This window comes from Agelaius phoeniceus, chromosome 5 (genome assembly GCF_051311805.1).
Source record: "Agelaius phoeniceus isolate bAgePho1 chromosome 5, bAgePho1.hap1, whole genome shotgun sequence".
Taxonomy (NCBI): domain Eukaryota; kingdom Metazoa; phylum Chordata; class Aves; order Passeriformes; family Icteridae; genus Agelaius; species Agelaius phoeniceus.
Genome location: NC_135269.1, coordinates 1,649,535 through 1,663,885, shown reverse-complemented (window position 1 = coordinate 1,663,885; position 14,351 = coordinate 1,649,535). Strand labels below are relative to the sequence as shown.

Genomic DNA, 14,351 nt, shown 5'->3' with positions numbered 1-14,351 from the left:
ACACAGAAACCGATTTCATAAATATTTTCAGATCTGATTTAGAGATTGAAATTAAGAACAAAGTAGTGCAGTATGTAACTAGAGATTTAAGAATTGCTGATACCTTTTGTTTTCAAAGTGCAGTATTTAGTTTTTCTTTACTTCTTTGTATTTACCTGCAAAGAAGCAAATTCACATTTTCCCTGAAACAATTGACCACTGAGCCCTAAGACTCTATGTAAAATGGTAAAGGGAACTAAACCTCTTTATTCTTGTGTAACTCATTAGCTGAAATCAGACGATTAGAGCTAATGTTTCCATCTAAAACAATTCAAGTGCCTCATTAAGGGGGATAGATTTCCTTTGATCTAATTAATTCATGTCCCAGATATATGGGAAATTCAGAGATCAGTGCTGAGAAATCTCTGCAGGCCTGGTCACATCCAGAAACATGAATTTACATGTAGCCTTCAGAAATGTAATTTAAAATGTTAATGAGCCTTGTTTAGTCTGCTGGAAATGCTTGGCCAAATGCTTAATGAAATCACATTGATGATAGCCAGAGAATGAAGATGATGGCTGTTTGCTGAGTATGATTTAATCTCCATTATTATAGGCAAGTGGATTGCAAATTTCCATAATTAAACATCCAGTGCACTGGTCAGATTCTGTTGTAAAGTTTGGTAATTGCTGTTGTTGGGAAAACAGTCCAGCGGGGTGTTGCTGTCACATGATGAGCTTTTGAGGCTGAGCTAATGGGATGCCCTTTTAAAGTGTTCTCCATGTTTTCTGCTTTAGAGGCAGAGGATACCATCATGGAGGTTTCATCCAAGGAAAATACTCACTTTTTCTCAAACAACACAATCTTGCCCGTGGACCGATCTTCATTCAAATCTGAATCATCTGCATCCAAGGAAAAGCAGTCATGTTGTGGAGGTATAAAGGTAGAGTAAGAGCTTTTGCATATTCCAGTAGGGACTTAGAAAATTTCTCTTTTTATTTTATTTTTTATTAATGATCCTGTTATAAATTCTGATTATGTCATGCTGAGTCAGGAGAAATTATTAGATACATTTCTAAGTCACAAAAAAATCTACAGATCTGTATTTGGCTAATGTTTGGCAATCATCAAATATTATTTTTTGGCTGAGACTTGCATATTGTGAGATCTTCAAGACCCATCCTAAAAAATCCCTCTGTCTTCCTTATTGCTCCACCTGAAGTTGAGAGCAGGACAGATAGACAGCACAGGCAGCTGTCAGCGCAGATTGCTTTTTTAAGATAGTTGCTTTTTTAAAATAATTGGTTTTTTAAGGTAGTAGCCATGGCAGTCTGCTGGGCTCTCCAAACTAATATTGTGTTATGGTCTGTGTGTTTTGAGTGCTGTATTATTAAAGCATGATTGTAATGCTCCTTGTTCAAGGGAACTCCTCATGAGGTGACTTTGAAATGAAACTGCAGAAGTGTTACTTCTTTTTTACCACTTTTTCCACACCTCTCTCACCCCCAAGAAGTTTTTCCTGGAGCAGGGAGGTCCCTGCTCTGAGCCTCGGGATGTGGCTGTGCCTGCCTGGTGGGAGCTGCTCGGGACAGGGGGGCACAGCAGCCAGCACAAAGCTCTGCCTGCTGCCTGTGCCCCTTTTCCTGACACTCTCCTGGGTGAGGTCTCAACATCACCATGCAATGGTGAGATGATTTGAGTTACATGGAAAATGAGTCTTTGGCCTTGGCCCATTCTTTTCATGGTGCGCAGTCTTTGTTTCTGTTGTTTTTTCCACTCACTCAAACACACGTCTACTTTCAGGTGTTAATCCAGCTCCAGCCAGTTAAATGATCAATAGTTACCCTGAAGTCTATAAATTTTGAATGGTTTTGTTTTGAAATGGAAGATGAGTTGTTATTCAATAAATTTTGTACCATAATATAATTCTATCACTGCTTCTTCATTTGGTACAATGATAATCCAATCCCCTCAATGAATAAAACTTCAGTCACACATTAGCCAGTCAGGAATCAGTTTATTAGCTCCGGAAAGAGAAAAGCAATATTATTTCAGCTCAGTTTCTTTCTTCTTAAAGTTGTGTCTTCTAGGAACCCAAACTGATATTACTAATGTATTTCTGTAGGAACTTAGAAAACCTCTCTCTTTTTTTGGTGAACTAACCCTTTTTAAGTTCTGATTAGGTCTTGCTGAGTCAAAATGAAATTACTAAAGATATCTCAGAGTCATAAAAAAGTCTGCTTTGGGTTTTGCCTAAAGTGTTGAAAATACAATATACAGATACAACAGGTTGTTTTTACCAATTATCAACCTTCCTATATCTTAAAATTGCCTTCATTAACCAGAAAGATGTGGTGAAATATCTGTTTACAAGCACTGACAAACCAGAGAAGAATGTGAAATCATGTGTACCCTTCTGTCCCAGCTCTAGCTGAGGAGTGTCTTTCCACTACTGCACACCTGGGACAGAAGCAAACCCAGTAAAAAAATTTGTTCAAAAGACATTTAGAAGCATTTCAAGTTGTAGTTTGCCTATACAATTTTCCTGTAAAAAACCCCAAAACTATGTGCTGTCACATTGCTATTTAAAATCCAAGGACATAAAAATACAGAAAATGTAAAATATTATGATAATATTTGTACTGGAGAGTCTTTTGAGAGATGCTGCTGTAGGAAAAAAAGACCCAGAGAGGGTTTGTAAATGTTTATTTACCCACAACTGTTTCTGAAGGAGGGATAACCAGCCCTGGATAAAGTGACACAGAGATATCTTTGAATATACATGAATTTGCATCCAGCAGTGATGTTATTGCCACTGTGCCTTGTCAAATGAGATGTTGTGAGATTTGCACTGGAGGTAAGTACATTGCTCAGAACACCTGGTTACTGGGAGTGTGATTGTCAGAGAGGATTGAGGAGCTGCACAATGTTCTAGACTCCTATTCAAATAAAACCTTAATGTATCTCTTAACTTCTGGGACTGGGTTTTATACAAAGCATCCATATTTGTATTCATTTTGGGTCAACACCGCAAAATTAACCTGGAAGATGAGGGCTGGTCTGAAGGTAGAAACCAAAGTTATGGTTTCCATGACCAATTCCACTGTGTATGATTATCTATGGAGCACACAAATTCAACTGGGCTGCATTCAGTGAGGGCGGATTTAGGCAATAGATCTGCGGGAACAGAGCTCACTCTGAGGACCCTGCACTCCCACCACAGGCACTTCAGACCAGCCCTCATCTTCCAGGTTAATTTTGTGGGAAAGGGGCTCAGTCTGTACCTTTGAAGTACAAACCAAAGCACTGTGAAGGGAGATGGAGTTTAATTTCCAAAGCCCACTCCTGATTCAGAAGGACATGCTAAATCAGATGCAGTGATAGCCAAGAGAAAACTGTCTCTGCAAAATAAAGGGAGGGGAGAAGATGCAAAATGCAGGGTGCACTCTGAGAAAAATGCATGTATTAGTAGAAGAGAGCTGCCTGGCAGGTTCATCTTACAGAACATGTAACATATTTAAAAATGTTCAAAAACTCACCTCCCCACCAAGCCACACTTAGCATTTACCCATATGGTCACTGTGTAAGAAAAAAATCACAGGTTTCTATCTTTCAACAGAGCAGTAGCTTTGGCATCTACCTGAAATTAGCAATGGTTGAGGGTCAATTCAGTTTTTATCAATATTGCTTATAAGAGATTAACAAATCAGCAATCTAGCATTTACTAAGAAGTAGGAGGAATATTGGTTTGGCTACTTGGCAAAAGAAGAAGTAGGAATGCAGAACATCTTTAAAAATAATTCACATATCTTCTGTACTGCCTGATTTTAATCACTTTTTTTTTTTCCCCAGATATTTCTTGGTGCATTGTCTTTTGTTTATTTTGCTAAAGCACTGTCAGGAAGTTATCTAAAAAGTACTATCACACAAATAGAAAGAAGATTTGACATCCCTTCCTCTTTGGTTGGTGTTATTGATGGAAGTTTTGAAATTGGTATGTGCTGTAGAAACACATTTTTATTTTCAGAAAAAAAAAAGAGTGATGCAGTTTGTTCTGAAGAATGATTGCATGAATCTCCTTGAAACTTAAAACTGAGCAAGATTCACCTGGTAAAAATAAGTGGGGCTATCAGTATGATTGTGTTCAATAGGATAAGGTTGCTAATACAAGCAATCAGCATAGACATAAAAAAAAAAAATTGATAAGTTAAGCACGTGGCTAATTCATACTAATAGATATTTTGAGTGTTGAATGAGAATTTTCCTGCATGGATTTCTGCAGGCAGAAATCCACCTCCCCCACAGGTGTTTGTCCTTTGTGATCTCCATTATTATTGGAGCATGTTATTAAGGACTATTAAGAATTATTTTTATTAAGCATTATGTCTATTACTAAGCAGCAGGAGGACAAACCTCTAACAGTAATCTACATTTCCTGTCCAGTCCCTCTCCTTCCCTCTTACACTAAGGTTTCCAGCATGTCATTGTCTCTTACAATTTCAGGTTACTGAATTTATCTCATGGATGTTCTGTGGACTGTGACACTCAGAGGAATGAAATCTTAGCCTAAGTGTGTACAACTCAGTTTGATTCCTCCTTTTTCTGCCTTTCTGGTTATTTGCTCTCTTCAGCTGGCACAGGCTTTCTCCTCTTTTCCAGCTGTTTATCCACAGCTTTACAGTTTTCCTAGCACAGGAGGCATTGGGCTCCTGCAGAATGCCTGGAAAAGGGAGAAAGTCCAACCCCACCAGCCCTGTCTCCCTGAAATCTGTGCCTGTGTTACATACTGGGAATTGTGATTTTAGGGGATCTCTTATCAACAAGCAGTAAAACTCAGTTTTCCTTTTGTACTCTCAAAGGGAACCTCCTAATCATAATTCTAGTGAGCTACTTTGGAGCAAAGCTTCACAGGCCAAGGATAATTGGAGCAGGCTGCTTAATTATGTCAGCTGGAACATTCCTAATTGCATTGCCCCAGTTCTTCATGGGAAGGTAAGTGCAGAGTGATCCCTGTTTTCCAGCTGGGCTGTGCTCACTGAATGGCACTCACTAAAACATTTAGGCATTGGTTATGATTAAATAAATAGGCATATGGGGATGTGGTTCCTTAATTTAATTTTTTTTTTGGTGAAAAGATTTATTACTGTAGAGCAAATAATTATTTTTTTATAATTATTAAAAATATTGTTTATCATTAAAAATAATTCTTTATTTTATAATTTATTACTGTAGAGCAAATAATTTAACATGTATACTCTTTTCAGTTGTAATCAGCTTTTTTTAAAATTAGTCTCTGATTTTGACTGGCCACATTTTATTGTGGTTTAGGAATTGTTGAAATGACAGTAAAGAAGTCATGACTAAACTCAGAAAGACAATCTCAGCACAAGCCAGAGTATACACCAGTGTTTGATAATCTCTTAGTCCAAATTCATGTATCATAGTAGAGCAAAGTGCCTATTAAACTGAAATTAATCACTGATGCAAAAAGAACCAACAGGACAATATTCATGTACAGCTGCAGTACAAATAGAGCTCTGTTCATCCCTTGAAAAGCACCACTGGCAATGGATCCAGATGGATTCTAATGGATGCAGATGAAATTTGCATTTAAGTGCTATAGGCCTATCTGGTAGTTACAGATCTGCTTGCTTTTTCTTATCAGTACTTACGGATAAATACAACTTTGTTTTCCAAACAGATACAGGTATGAAAGATTCCCTTCCACCATAAATTCCACTGTCAGCCTCTCTCCATGTCTGCAGGACAAAAGCCAAACTCCACTCTCAGCCCTGGAGAAATCTCAAGCAAAAATAAATGCAGGTGAGAATTGTCTCTGTTAAATCCTGGGGCTGGTAGTGCTTGCTGTCATTAATGTTCCCCAAATCCTTCTGTCAGGAGATCCCAGTTTTGATTAGAAGGAAGTGAAAGAGTTTTCTAAAAAGAGTTGTGGTGGCAAATTTATAAAACCAGCAAAATTGTCCTGTCTTTGAGGCAGCTCATGCTAAAAATTTTTCTACCTTAAGCTATTTCACAGTTTTCCTACTGTTTCTCCCACAACAGAAGTATTATAGGAGCCCTGGGCTTTCAGTGTCAAACTGCTACTACAAACACATGGTTGCTGTCTCTTGCTGTGCCCACAGGGTGTGAGAAGGAAGCAGGCTCTTCCATGTGGATCTATGTTTTACTTGGAAACCTCCTGCGTGGAATAGGTGAAACCCCCATCCAGCCCCTGGGAATTGCATACATTGATGATTATGCTGTTGAAGAGAATGCTGCCTTATATATTGGTAAAATAAATATCATTTCTTTTTCCTCATGGATTTCTCCCCAGAGGAGAGAACTGAATAGTTTTGAATAATGGAATGAATGTTATTGAATTAAGTTGCCCTCATTGTTTTGTGTGCATGATTTCCAATATTAAAGTTTATTTAACAGTCATGTACACCCAAGGGACCAAGTTCCCATTTAATTATACCAGCACAGTTCCATTATCTTAATTTGGTGAAAGAATTTGACCTTGGGTTCCTGCTGTTACCCTAATCTTCCTAATTCTTCTGGATGTGGGCTGCTGAGCCTCTGTGCACATTCAGTTCTCTGGAAAGTGATACAAGCAGGCTCTCTTTTAAGCACTTGAAATAGAATTTCAGTGGGCACTCAAAACATTCCTCCAGATTCATGTAGGATTATAAACAATAGTACTGAAGCTTTAGGAAGTTGGGATCACCCTTTTTTTGTGTTCATTGTCTGATGGCTGTACCTGAAATATTACCAAAAAGTCCTATCTCACCTGCTCTTGACAAGTTTCCAATCAGGCAAAAGGCAAAAAATCAGATTCTCTCTGTAGAAGATTCCCTCTTCCCAGATTTCCAGGTGAATTTTTCAAATTCAAAGTATTCAGAAAGTTTGGCTCAGGGTATAGTGAAACATATTAACAGTGGAAACCAAAGTAAAGGGATTTCTCAGCCTGTTCAAGGCCTACCTCAACTGAAAGTGATCAGTTAACTTTAAAAAAATTACATTTGCTCCCCAGTTACTGTGATCCTGTCAGCTAAAGCACTTCTAGCAATTGTAGGTTGATGCTGCTGTTGAGTTCAGGCCATTCCATTTGCTGACATTTTTTCCTTCAGGCTGAATGTAACTCTTTAATTGGATAACAATAAAAAGTGTCATCATAGTGGGGAAAATGACTTTTTTTCTTCTTGGAAATATTTAAATTTGTGTAACTGTGTCTTTCAATATTTCAATGTGTGTCTCTTGCTGCCCATCACATGCCATAATCTGCTGTCAGATGCAGAAGAACCAGTGCCCTTTTTTAGCTCAGGAATGTAACAGTGCCCTGTTTTCCCTTCCAGGCTGTGTGCAGACAGTGGCAATTATAGGGCCAATATTTGGCTTTCTCCTGGGATCCCTGTGTGCCAAACTTTACGTTGACATTGGCTTTGTGGATCTGGGTAAGTCAGAACACTCGGGCTTTACAAACCCAGTCAGGGTTTTTAAACATAGGCTCCAAAATGCCTAAAAATAGGCTCTAAAATGCCTATTTTTGGCCAAGAACTCTCTGGTTATCCTCTAGGCATGAGGGGCTAGCAGGGGTAGAGTGAGCACTCTGTGAAATGAGAAGGATGACAGCAGTGTAGGGGACAGATGACAGCAGAATGGGCTGGCAAGGAGGATGGGGGTTGAGGAAGAAGGAGTTCTGACTCTTCCTCAGCCCCAGCAGATCTGCAGCTGGTGCATTCAAGAGATGCTCTGCTAAAAGGTTCTGGGGAGATCACAGGAGCCAGGAGGAAAGAGGACTGAGGCTCAGGATCCTGCACGTGCCTTTTTAATATTTGTTGCCTAGAAACGTGGTTGGCAGGGGGCACCACCTGATTGCTCTTCTTCAGAGAAAACAATAATAAAAAAATAGGAGGAAAATATTTTTTTTCCTGAGGTTTTTGTGCAGAACAGCCTGGCTGGGAGCAAGTGAGTGGCCACCTGGACAGCCACAAGTGCTGGTGCTGGCAGCATCTCTGGGGCGGTGCAGGTGGCACAGCAGTGTCAGGGCCAGACTGCTGCTCTGCCCCAGCAATTAGTGAGTCCTCAGCATGTCCCCACAGCTCCTCCTGTAAAACACCCACAGTGACACAGAGCACAGCTGGACCTGGATGGAAAAGCCACACTGCAAACCCACCTTCCTTATCAGCAGCACATATCCTCCAGATGCGTTTATTTCACATAAAGGTCTCCTCCGGCCAGGTCTCATAAGCTCTTGGAGATCTATGTCATACCCAAGATAGCTCAGCCACCTCAGATGGCATAAAATCAGCTGGATGGCTTCTGTGGCAGTGTTGGAAACAGAAAAGTTTTAATAAAAGGCAAAATAACAAAGCTCTTTACAGAGAAAAAACGAGCCTGGTGCAAGAGGCTCTTGCTCCTGGTAAAACACCTCACAAAAGCCATTAGTTTCTTTGTTCTCTTCTTTTTCTAGTGAATTGCTTAGGCAGGACTTTTTGGTTTCTGTCCAGTTGGCTATCCTTACTTTTGAGGTGACTCCCAGGTCCTATGATTGTCTTTTTTACCCAGTTGAGGAGAGAAACTTCTGGGCTTTTTTTCCTTTTTTAGGAGACAAAGGACAGTTTTGTCACTCCATAAACAGGGTGCACATTCCTACATTTATTTGTTTCTTCTCTTCCCCTTTCTGCAGACAGCGTCACCATCAGCCCCAAGGACGTGCAGTGGGTGGGAGCGTGGTGGCTGGGCTACCTGATAGCTGGGCTGATCAGCATCCTGGCTGGCATCCCCTTCTGGTTCCTGCCCAGGCACCTCCCCAGGCCCGAGGGCAGGAAGGACTCCAGCACCTCCTCTGAGCACTCCAGGTTCATCACTGAGGACAACAGGGACCAAGGCACATCCTCCTGGCAGCAGGCGAAGATTGCAGAGTTGGCAAAAGGCAATTCACTTGAGTTTTCTTGCTGATTGATCCGTTTTTCTCTCAGAGGCTTTTAGACTTAAAAATGTTATACTTTCTGAGTCCTTATTTTAATGGTCTCAGAATTCTATTTTTCCCCTTTCACTCTCCAACTCCATAGTACACACAAAAAGGTCTTGTCAATGTTGTCTGGATTTGCAATTGCATGAGAAATGGCTGAGATTCGTAAAATTACAATAGAGGCCCAGCACATATCATGAAGCTCTGCAAAAATGTTAGTGATTGTTGCAGAAGCGATGCTCAAAAAAACCCAACCCTTTTTTTTTTGCTAATTATTTTTTTCCTGTAAGTTCATGTGTTAGGAAAACAAGTACAATATCTGATTGGAATATAGATGGGCACAGAGCAGGTACAGTTTTAGAGGAGGCTGTCTGGATTTAGACAGGAGCTGGTTTGCACAATTGCATTTGCTTGGCCATGCTTTGCCAAATGCATTTTCCCTCAGAACTTGAATCTGCACCTCAATATTTCTGTGCTTACTGTCAGCTGTGCTGAGCACTCTGCCCCATATTAAGCTAAACACTGCTGTGGCTGTTGAGGACACAGAGGAACCAAATCATTCCTGGTTTATGGTGGAAAGAAGGTATTTAAAACAAGATATCTCTTCTGGGGAATTGATGCTTAGTGTTTTGCTCCACTGTTCCTCCGTCCAGAAATGAGGGAGCTGTTAGGAGCATCAGGGAGCTTAACAGATTCCCTCTGAAATGTTTTGGGGTTTTTTGGAAGGGGCAGACATGTTACAAAGCATTACTCCAGCAGTTATTCTCTCTCTGGTCTGCTTGTTATTTCTGCTCTTTTGTCTTGCAGACTTCTTGCCATCACTGAAGAACCTCTTTGGGAATCCAGTTTACATTCTGTATTTGTGTGCAAGTATTATTCAGTTCAATTCTTTGATTGGCATGGTGACATATAAGCCAAAGTATATTGAGCAACAGTATGGGCAGACATCTTCAAAAACTAACTTTGTTATAGGTAATGCTCTATCTGCATCTTGATATCTTTAAAATGGACATTTTAGGAGTGGCATATACATATAGGAAAAATCATATTTGTTTTAGGGTATGATCATTTCTTCTTCCTTGTCTGACTTTAAGTAATAGTTCATAGAAGGTAAGTTATTTCATTTTTGCTTCAGCACCAAATAACTCTGAGTTTATCTATGCAAGAGTTACTGTAAAAGTTTACATGATGTGATATCTTAATTCCCATTTCACTGGAAATTTGAAAAGTCCTTCCCCTTCCTTTCCCTTCCCCTTTCCCTCTACATCATATGTACATACATAATGTATGTACAATGCAAGAAAATAATGAGGAAATCATTTTAAAACAGTTTACATAAATTTATCAGAGAGATCTACTGCCTTGGTGGCTTCCCATTTATTTCAACAAAACAAAGATCTGTTCAGTGAGTGCTATGGATGACACTCTGAAGAGATTTGTGTTAAATGAACGGAAGACAAGTCATATCCCTTAGAGCACAAGAGAGAGAAGCTTCTTCAGCCTTTGGGTACAGAAATCAACATTTTTATAGCTGACTTCAAGAGGGTGGACTGGACTGCCCAGCTGCTGAACCTGCATGTGGGGTTCAGCTCCAGAAGTCCAGGGCTTCAATAGCATTAGCAGCAAAGAGGTTTACATCTCCCCAGCCCAGAGGGAACTGCCTTGTTCCAGAGCAGCATTAGTTGCACAGCAACAGAGGTCTATATGTGCAGAAAAGCTGATATGATCCATTGTGCTATGTTAATTCCATTCAAGATAGAAGCTGGAATTTCCTGGCACCAAACTCGTCAAAGCAAGGAGAAATCTTCAAATATAGTTGATGGCCAAAGAAAGTCCAGAAAACAATCCCTACATTCAGTGTAGTACTTCTCATTGTATTTAAAGATTTTCTGGAGCTAAGCTTTCAGGTATGTGCAGAGTGAGGATTAAGAACCATTGGATTTCTCTGAGCACTGGGACTATATCCAACAGGGAGTGTGTGATGGCTTGGTTAGGGGAGGATCCTGCTGAGTAGCTGTCCCTGCAATAAGGTGATTTTAATTCTTCCTTCTTCTTTCTCTCCAAACCCACCCCTCCTAAGGAGCCTGAGGGCTGACTCAACCTCACAGTGCTTATTTCTTTTTCAAACATCTTTTACTCTTTCTTCTTCTTTTTTAAAAAAACAGTTTCTGTCACAATCTCTGATAGATATCAAAAATTTCAGAGCAATTTGAAGCACTAAAAAAAATTTAAAAGGCAGGTCTTGCTCTGGCTTTTGTAACATTAGATAAAACTAAATTTGTCCTCTAGGAATCAGCAGATGACTCCACTGACAAACTAATTATGGAAAAAAACACCTAGCTTAAGGAATTGGAAGAGTATTATCTAAACTTTAGCCATAATCTCTCTGTCAACGAACCAGCAAAGAAGCATGTCCTTGGGAGTAAGTTTTTCAAAGCTGTCCCAGCACCTTTGTAAGACTCCAAGGATCACTCTAAGTCTGGACAAAATAAAATGCCCTGACTGACGATTTTTTATGTTTTGTTCCTTCATCTGATTGCTGCAGCTGTTTTTGTGGCTGACAAGGTTTGTCCATCGAGCTGGGGTCTTCATTAATACAGATTTTTCTGTATGATTTCAGGTCTTATTAACATTCCTGCTGTAGCCTTTGGCATATTCTCTGGAGGACTGATCATGAAGAGATTTGGAGTCGGTGTTGTGGGGGCTGCAAAGCTTTCCCTGGGATCATCTTTCTTTGGTTACCTTTTGCTGCTCTCCTTGTTTGCCATGGGCTGTGGGAACTCGGAGGTGGCTGGACTGACTGTGTCCTACCATGGGTACGCTGGCAGGGAAGAAAGGGCTTCTGCAAACCCAACTCCTTCCTCATTTTGTTTCACAGAGTAGATCTTGTTGAAAAGAGAGTGGCTGACCTGAATGTGCTTCCCAAAAATTTGATTCAAATCAATGGAAACCACTCCATTCCAGTGGGTGTTGTGTCATGACCCTCTCATGATTGTGGCATAAACCAGTGGGGCTTTTGTCACAAGTACAGATTATTTTTCTGATTACTTTTTAATTATTATTGCCATGGGACCCATCCTATTAGCCCAGTGATTCCTGGAAATGTGAGTAGCTCAGTAGGGGGGAAGAGATTCAATTAATTGTTTCTTGCCTTTGTGTGCCACTGAACAATGAATGGCATTTAAGAGCCTTTGAACTCAAAACTTAAGGATTCATGGATTAATCATAAGGTACACCTGAGGCTAGCATTTTACCCATGCTATTACTCTGTAAAACTAACTTTTTGGGAGGAGTTTCCAGCACTGACTCACAGCAGCTGCTCCACTAGTGTCTGATGACTGAATTTGACAGAGAGCTGTCATGCAAGGTATCAGACAGTCAGTTTGGATGAATCCCATTCTGATCAGCTCCTTGCTAACTTCTACAGAGACCATTTCCCCTGAGTAACTCACTCCCTTCTGTGCCACTTGGGTAGTTGTGTTAAAGCTGCACAACCAAAGCCTTAGAAAATCTGAGAAAATGCGTGAATATAAATTGGTAGCTGTCCCTGTAATGAAGTACATACTGTCTCACAGTAGGTGGTGAGATAGTGTGAAAACCTTTGGATAACAGAGAAATGAGGATTTACACTGCCGTGTGGGTGTGAAGAGACAGCCTTTAATGGGCTACAGAGGGAAGGGGTGGCCAGGTGCTCCTGGCAGAGAGCATCGCCCCGCAGGTGATTGTGGTTTCCTCCACATCTGCTGGGCAGCTCCTCTGCAGCTTCTCTTTTTTCCACAGAGCTAAACCAATGAGTGACCACGAGCAAGCCCTGTTTTCAGAGTGCAACTCAGGCTGCTCCTGTTCCAGGAACGACTGGGACCCCATCTGTGGGGAGAATGGAGTTACCTACGTGTCCCCCTGCCTGGCCGGCTGCCGCGCGTCCAGCGGCACCGGGAAAAACACCGTAAGGCAACCCTGCATTGCTGTGTGGGGTGGGATCTTTATATCTGATACAGGGTGTGAGAAAATCCTTCATTTCTGTGTGAGGTGGGATCTTTATTTCTGATACAGGGTGTAAGACAATCCTTCATTTCCATGTAAGGTGGGACCTTTCTTTCTGATACAAGGCACCGGGAAAAATACCATAAAATCCTTCATTTCTGTGTGAGGTGGGATCATTCTTTCTGATAGAACCAGGTCTGTCAAAGTGGATTTAAACTGAGCACAGCACATCCTCTTCAGCCCTGAACTCCTTTTTAGCAATCTGGCACTTACATTTAAAAGTTTTTCACTTTGCTGTTGCCAGCAGAAATCACAAGCAGAGAATGTTGGAGGCTTTTTTTTTTTTTTTTGAGCTTTTGGCTACCAAGACTGTTGGAAGAAACCCTAATAACTAGATTCATCAACAGTAGATACTTTATAATTTTCTCCTTCATTGCATACGCCTTTTCCTTTCGTAAAATATTTCCCACTTTGGACTTAAACTTTCAGCCATCCAGAATGTGCAATTCCTGAACATCCACTTCCCCACCATTTAGGTTTTAATACACTTTTGCCTGCTCTCTTCCAGGTATTTTTTAACTGCAGCTGTGTGGTGGGAACCTTTGAATCTTCACAAAGCTCCTCAGCTGTGGTGGGACCGTGTCAAAAAGGAAACGAGTGCCCCAAAATGTTTCTGTATTTTCTAGTAATATCAGTTATCACTTCATACACTTTGTCAGTAGGTGGCACACCTGGATACATACTGCTCCTAAGGTAAGGAATAATTCCTGCTGGCATTGCCAAGTGTTTTCAAAGTGTTTTGACACGTCACTGGTACTCCCTCCCCTCCTGCTATTCCTAGTATTGGGAAATGTTTTGCAGCTATGCAAGATGGCATATTCCATATAATTGTAGCTCCCAGATTTTTCTCCTTGTTTTAACAATCATTTTAGCATGAGATTTTTTTTTTGTCCCCTATTTCCTAATCACAGATTTATTGAATGCTTGTCCCAGTGCATATTTAACTGCTGGAACTATTTGTCCATCACTGTAAGCTTTGAAGCTAATTTTAGCAAGTGCAAAAAGCATTTAATACTACAAGTGCCTAATCTGGATTTTTGTCAGCTACTTGCAATGTTTGGATTCCAAGTCCTGCTCTGCTCTGTTTTGGAAACCTTTCTTTCTCAGTTCCTTTTTCCAAATTATTTCCAGATGGGCACATTCTACTTCTCAAACAAAACAAAGAGTAAATCCAGTCTAACTAATCTTTAGTATTATAGCTGTGTTTTCTTGCTCCCAAATTCTCCTTGGTTTTGAATTCAATTTTCTGGATCAGGCCCTGTCTCATTGCTGGTATCTTTATAGCATATGGACAATGCCAGTATTAGAACTGGTTGAACATAAGCTTTATGGAAAAACCGAAATAAAGAAATG

At 40.5% G+C, this 14,351-nt stretch overlaps 1 protein-coding gene across 8 annotated transcripts in view; it reads left to right on the top strand.

Moving 5' to 3' along the window:
* Positions 1-14,351, top strand: part of LOC129119378 (solute carrier organic anion transporter family member 1C1-like) — a 47,957-nt gene that overhangs the window by 3,423 nt on the left and 30,183 nt on the right. For 5 of the 8 annotated variants that reach the window (XR_013182242.1, XM_077178103.1, XM_077178101.1 and 2 more), the window contains exons 2-12: positions 778-923; positions 3,833-3,974; positions 4,840-4,972; positions 5,682-5,803; positions 6,124-6,270; positions 7,336-7,434; positions 8,670-8,915; positions 9,762-9,926; positions 11,575-11,770; positions 12,735-12,900; positions 13,507-13,691. Coding sequence is in view for 7 of the 8 variants with exons in the window: in XM_077178101.1 (XP_077034216.1) it covers positions 778-923; positions 3,833-3,974; positions 4,840-4,972; positions 5,682-5,803; positions 6,124-6,270; positions 7,336-7,434; positions 8,670-8,915; positions 9,762-9,926; positions 11,575-11,770; positions 12,735-12,900; positions 13,507-13,691 (1,747 nt within the window). In the remaining variant the exon portion in view is untranslated. Of the gene's footprint in view, positions 1-777; positions 924-2,711; positions 2,838-3,832; positions 3,975-4,839; positions 4,973-5,681; positions 5,804-6,123; positions 6,271-7,335; positions 7,435-8,669; positions 8,916-9,761; positions 9,927-11,574; positions 11,771-12,734; positions 12,901-13,506; positions 13,692-14,351 lie in introns of those variants that run through there. The other 3 variants (XM_077178108.1, XM_077178109.1, XM_077178107.1) reach the window with 2 other exon arrangements.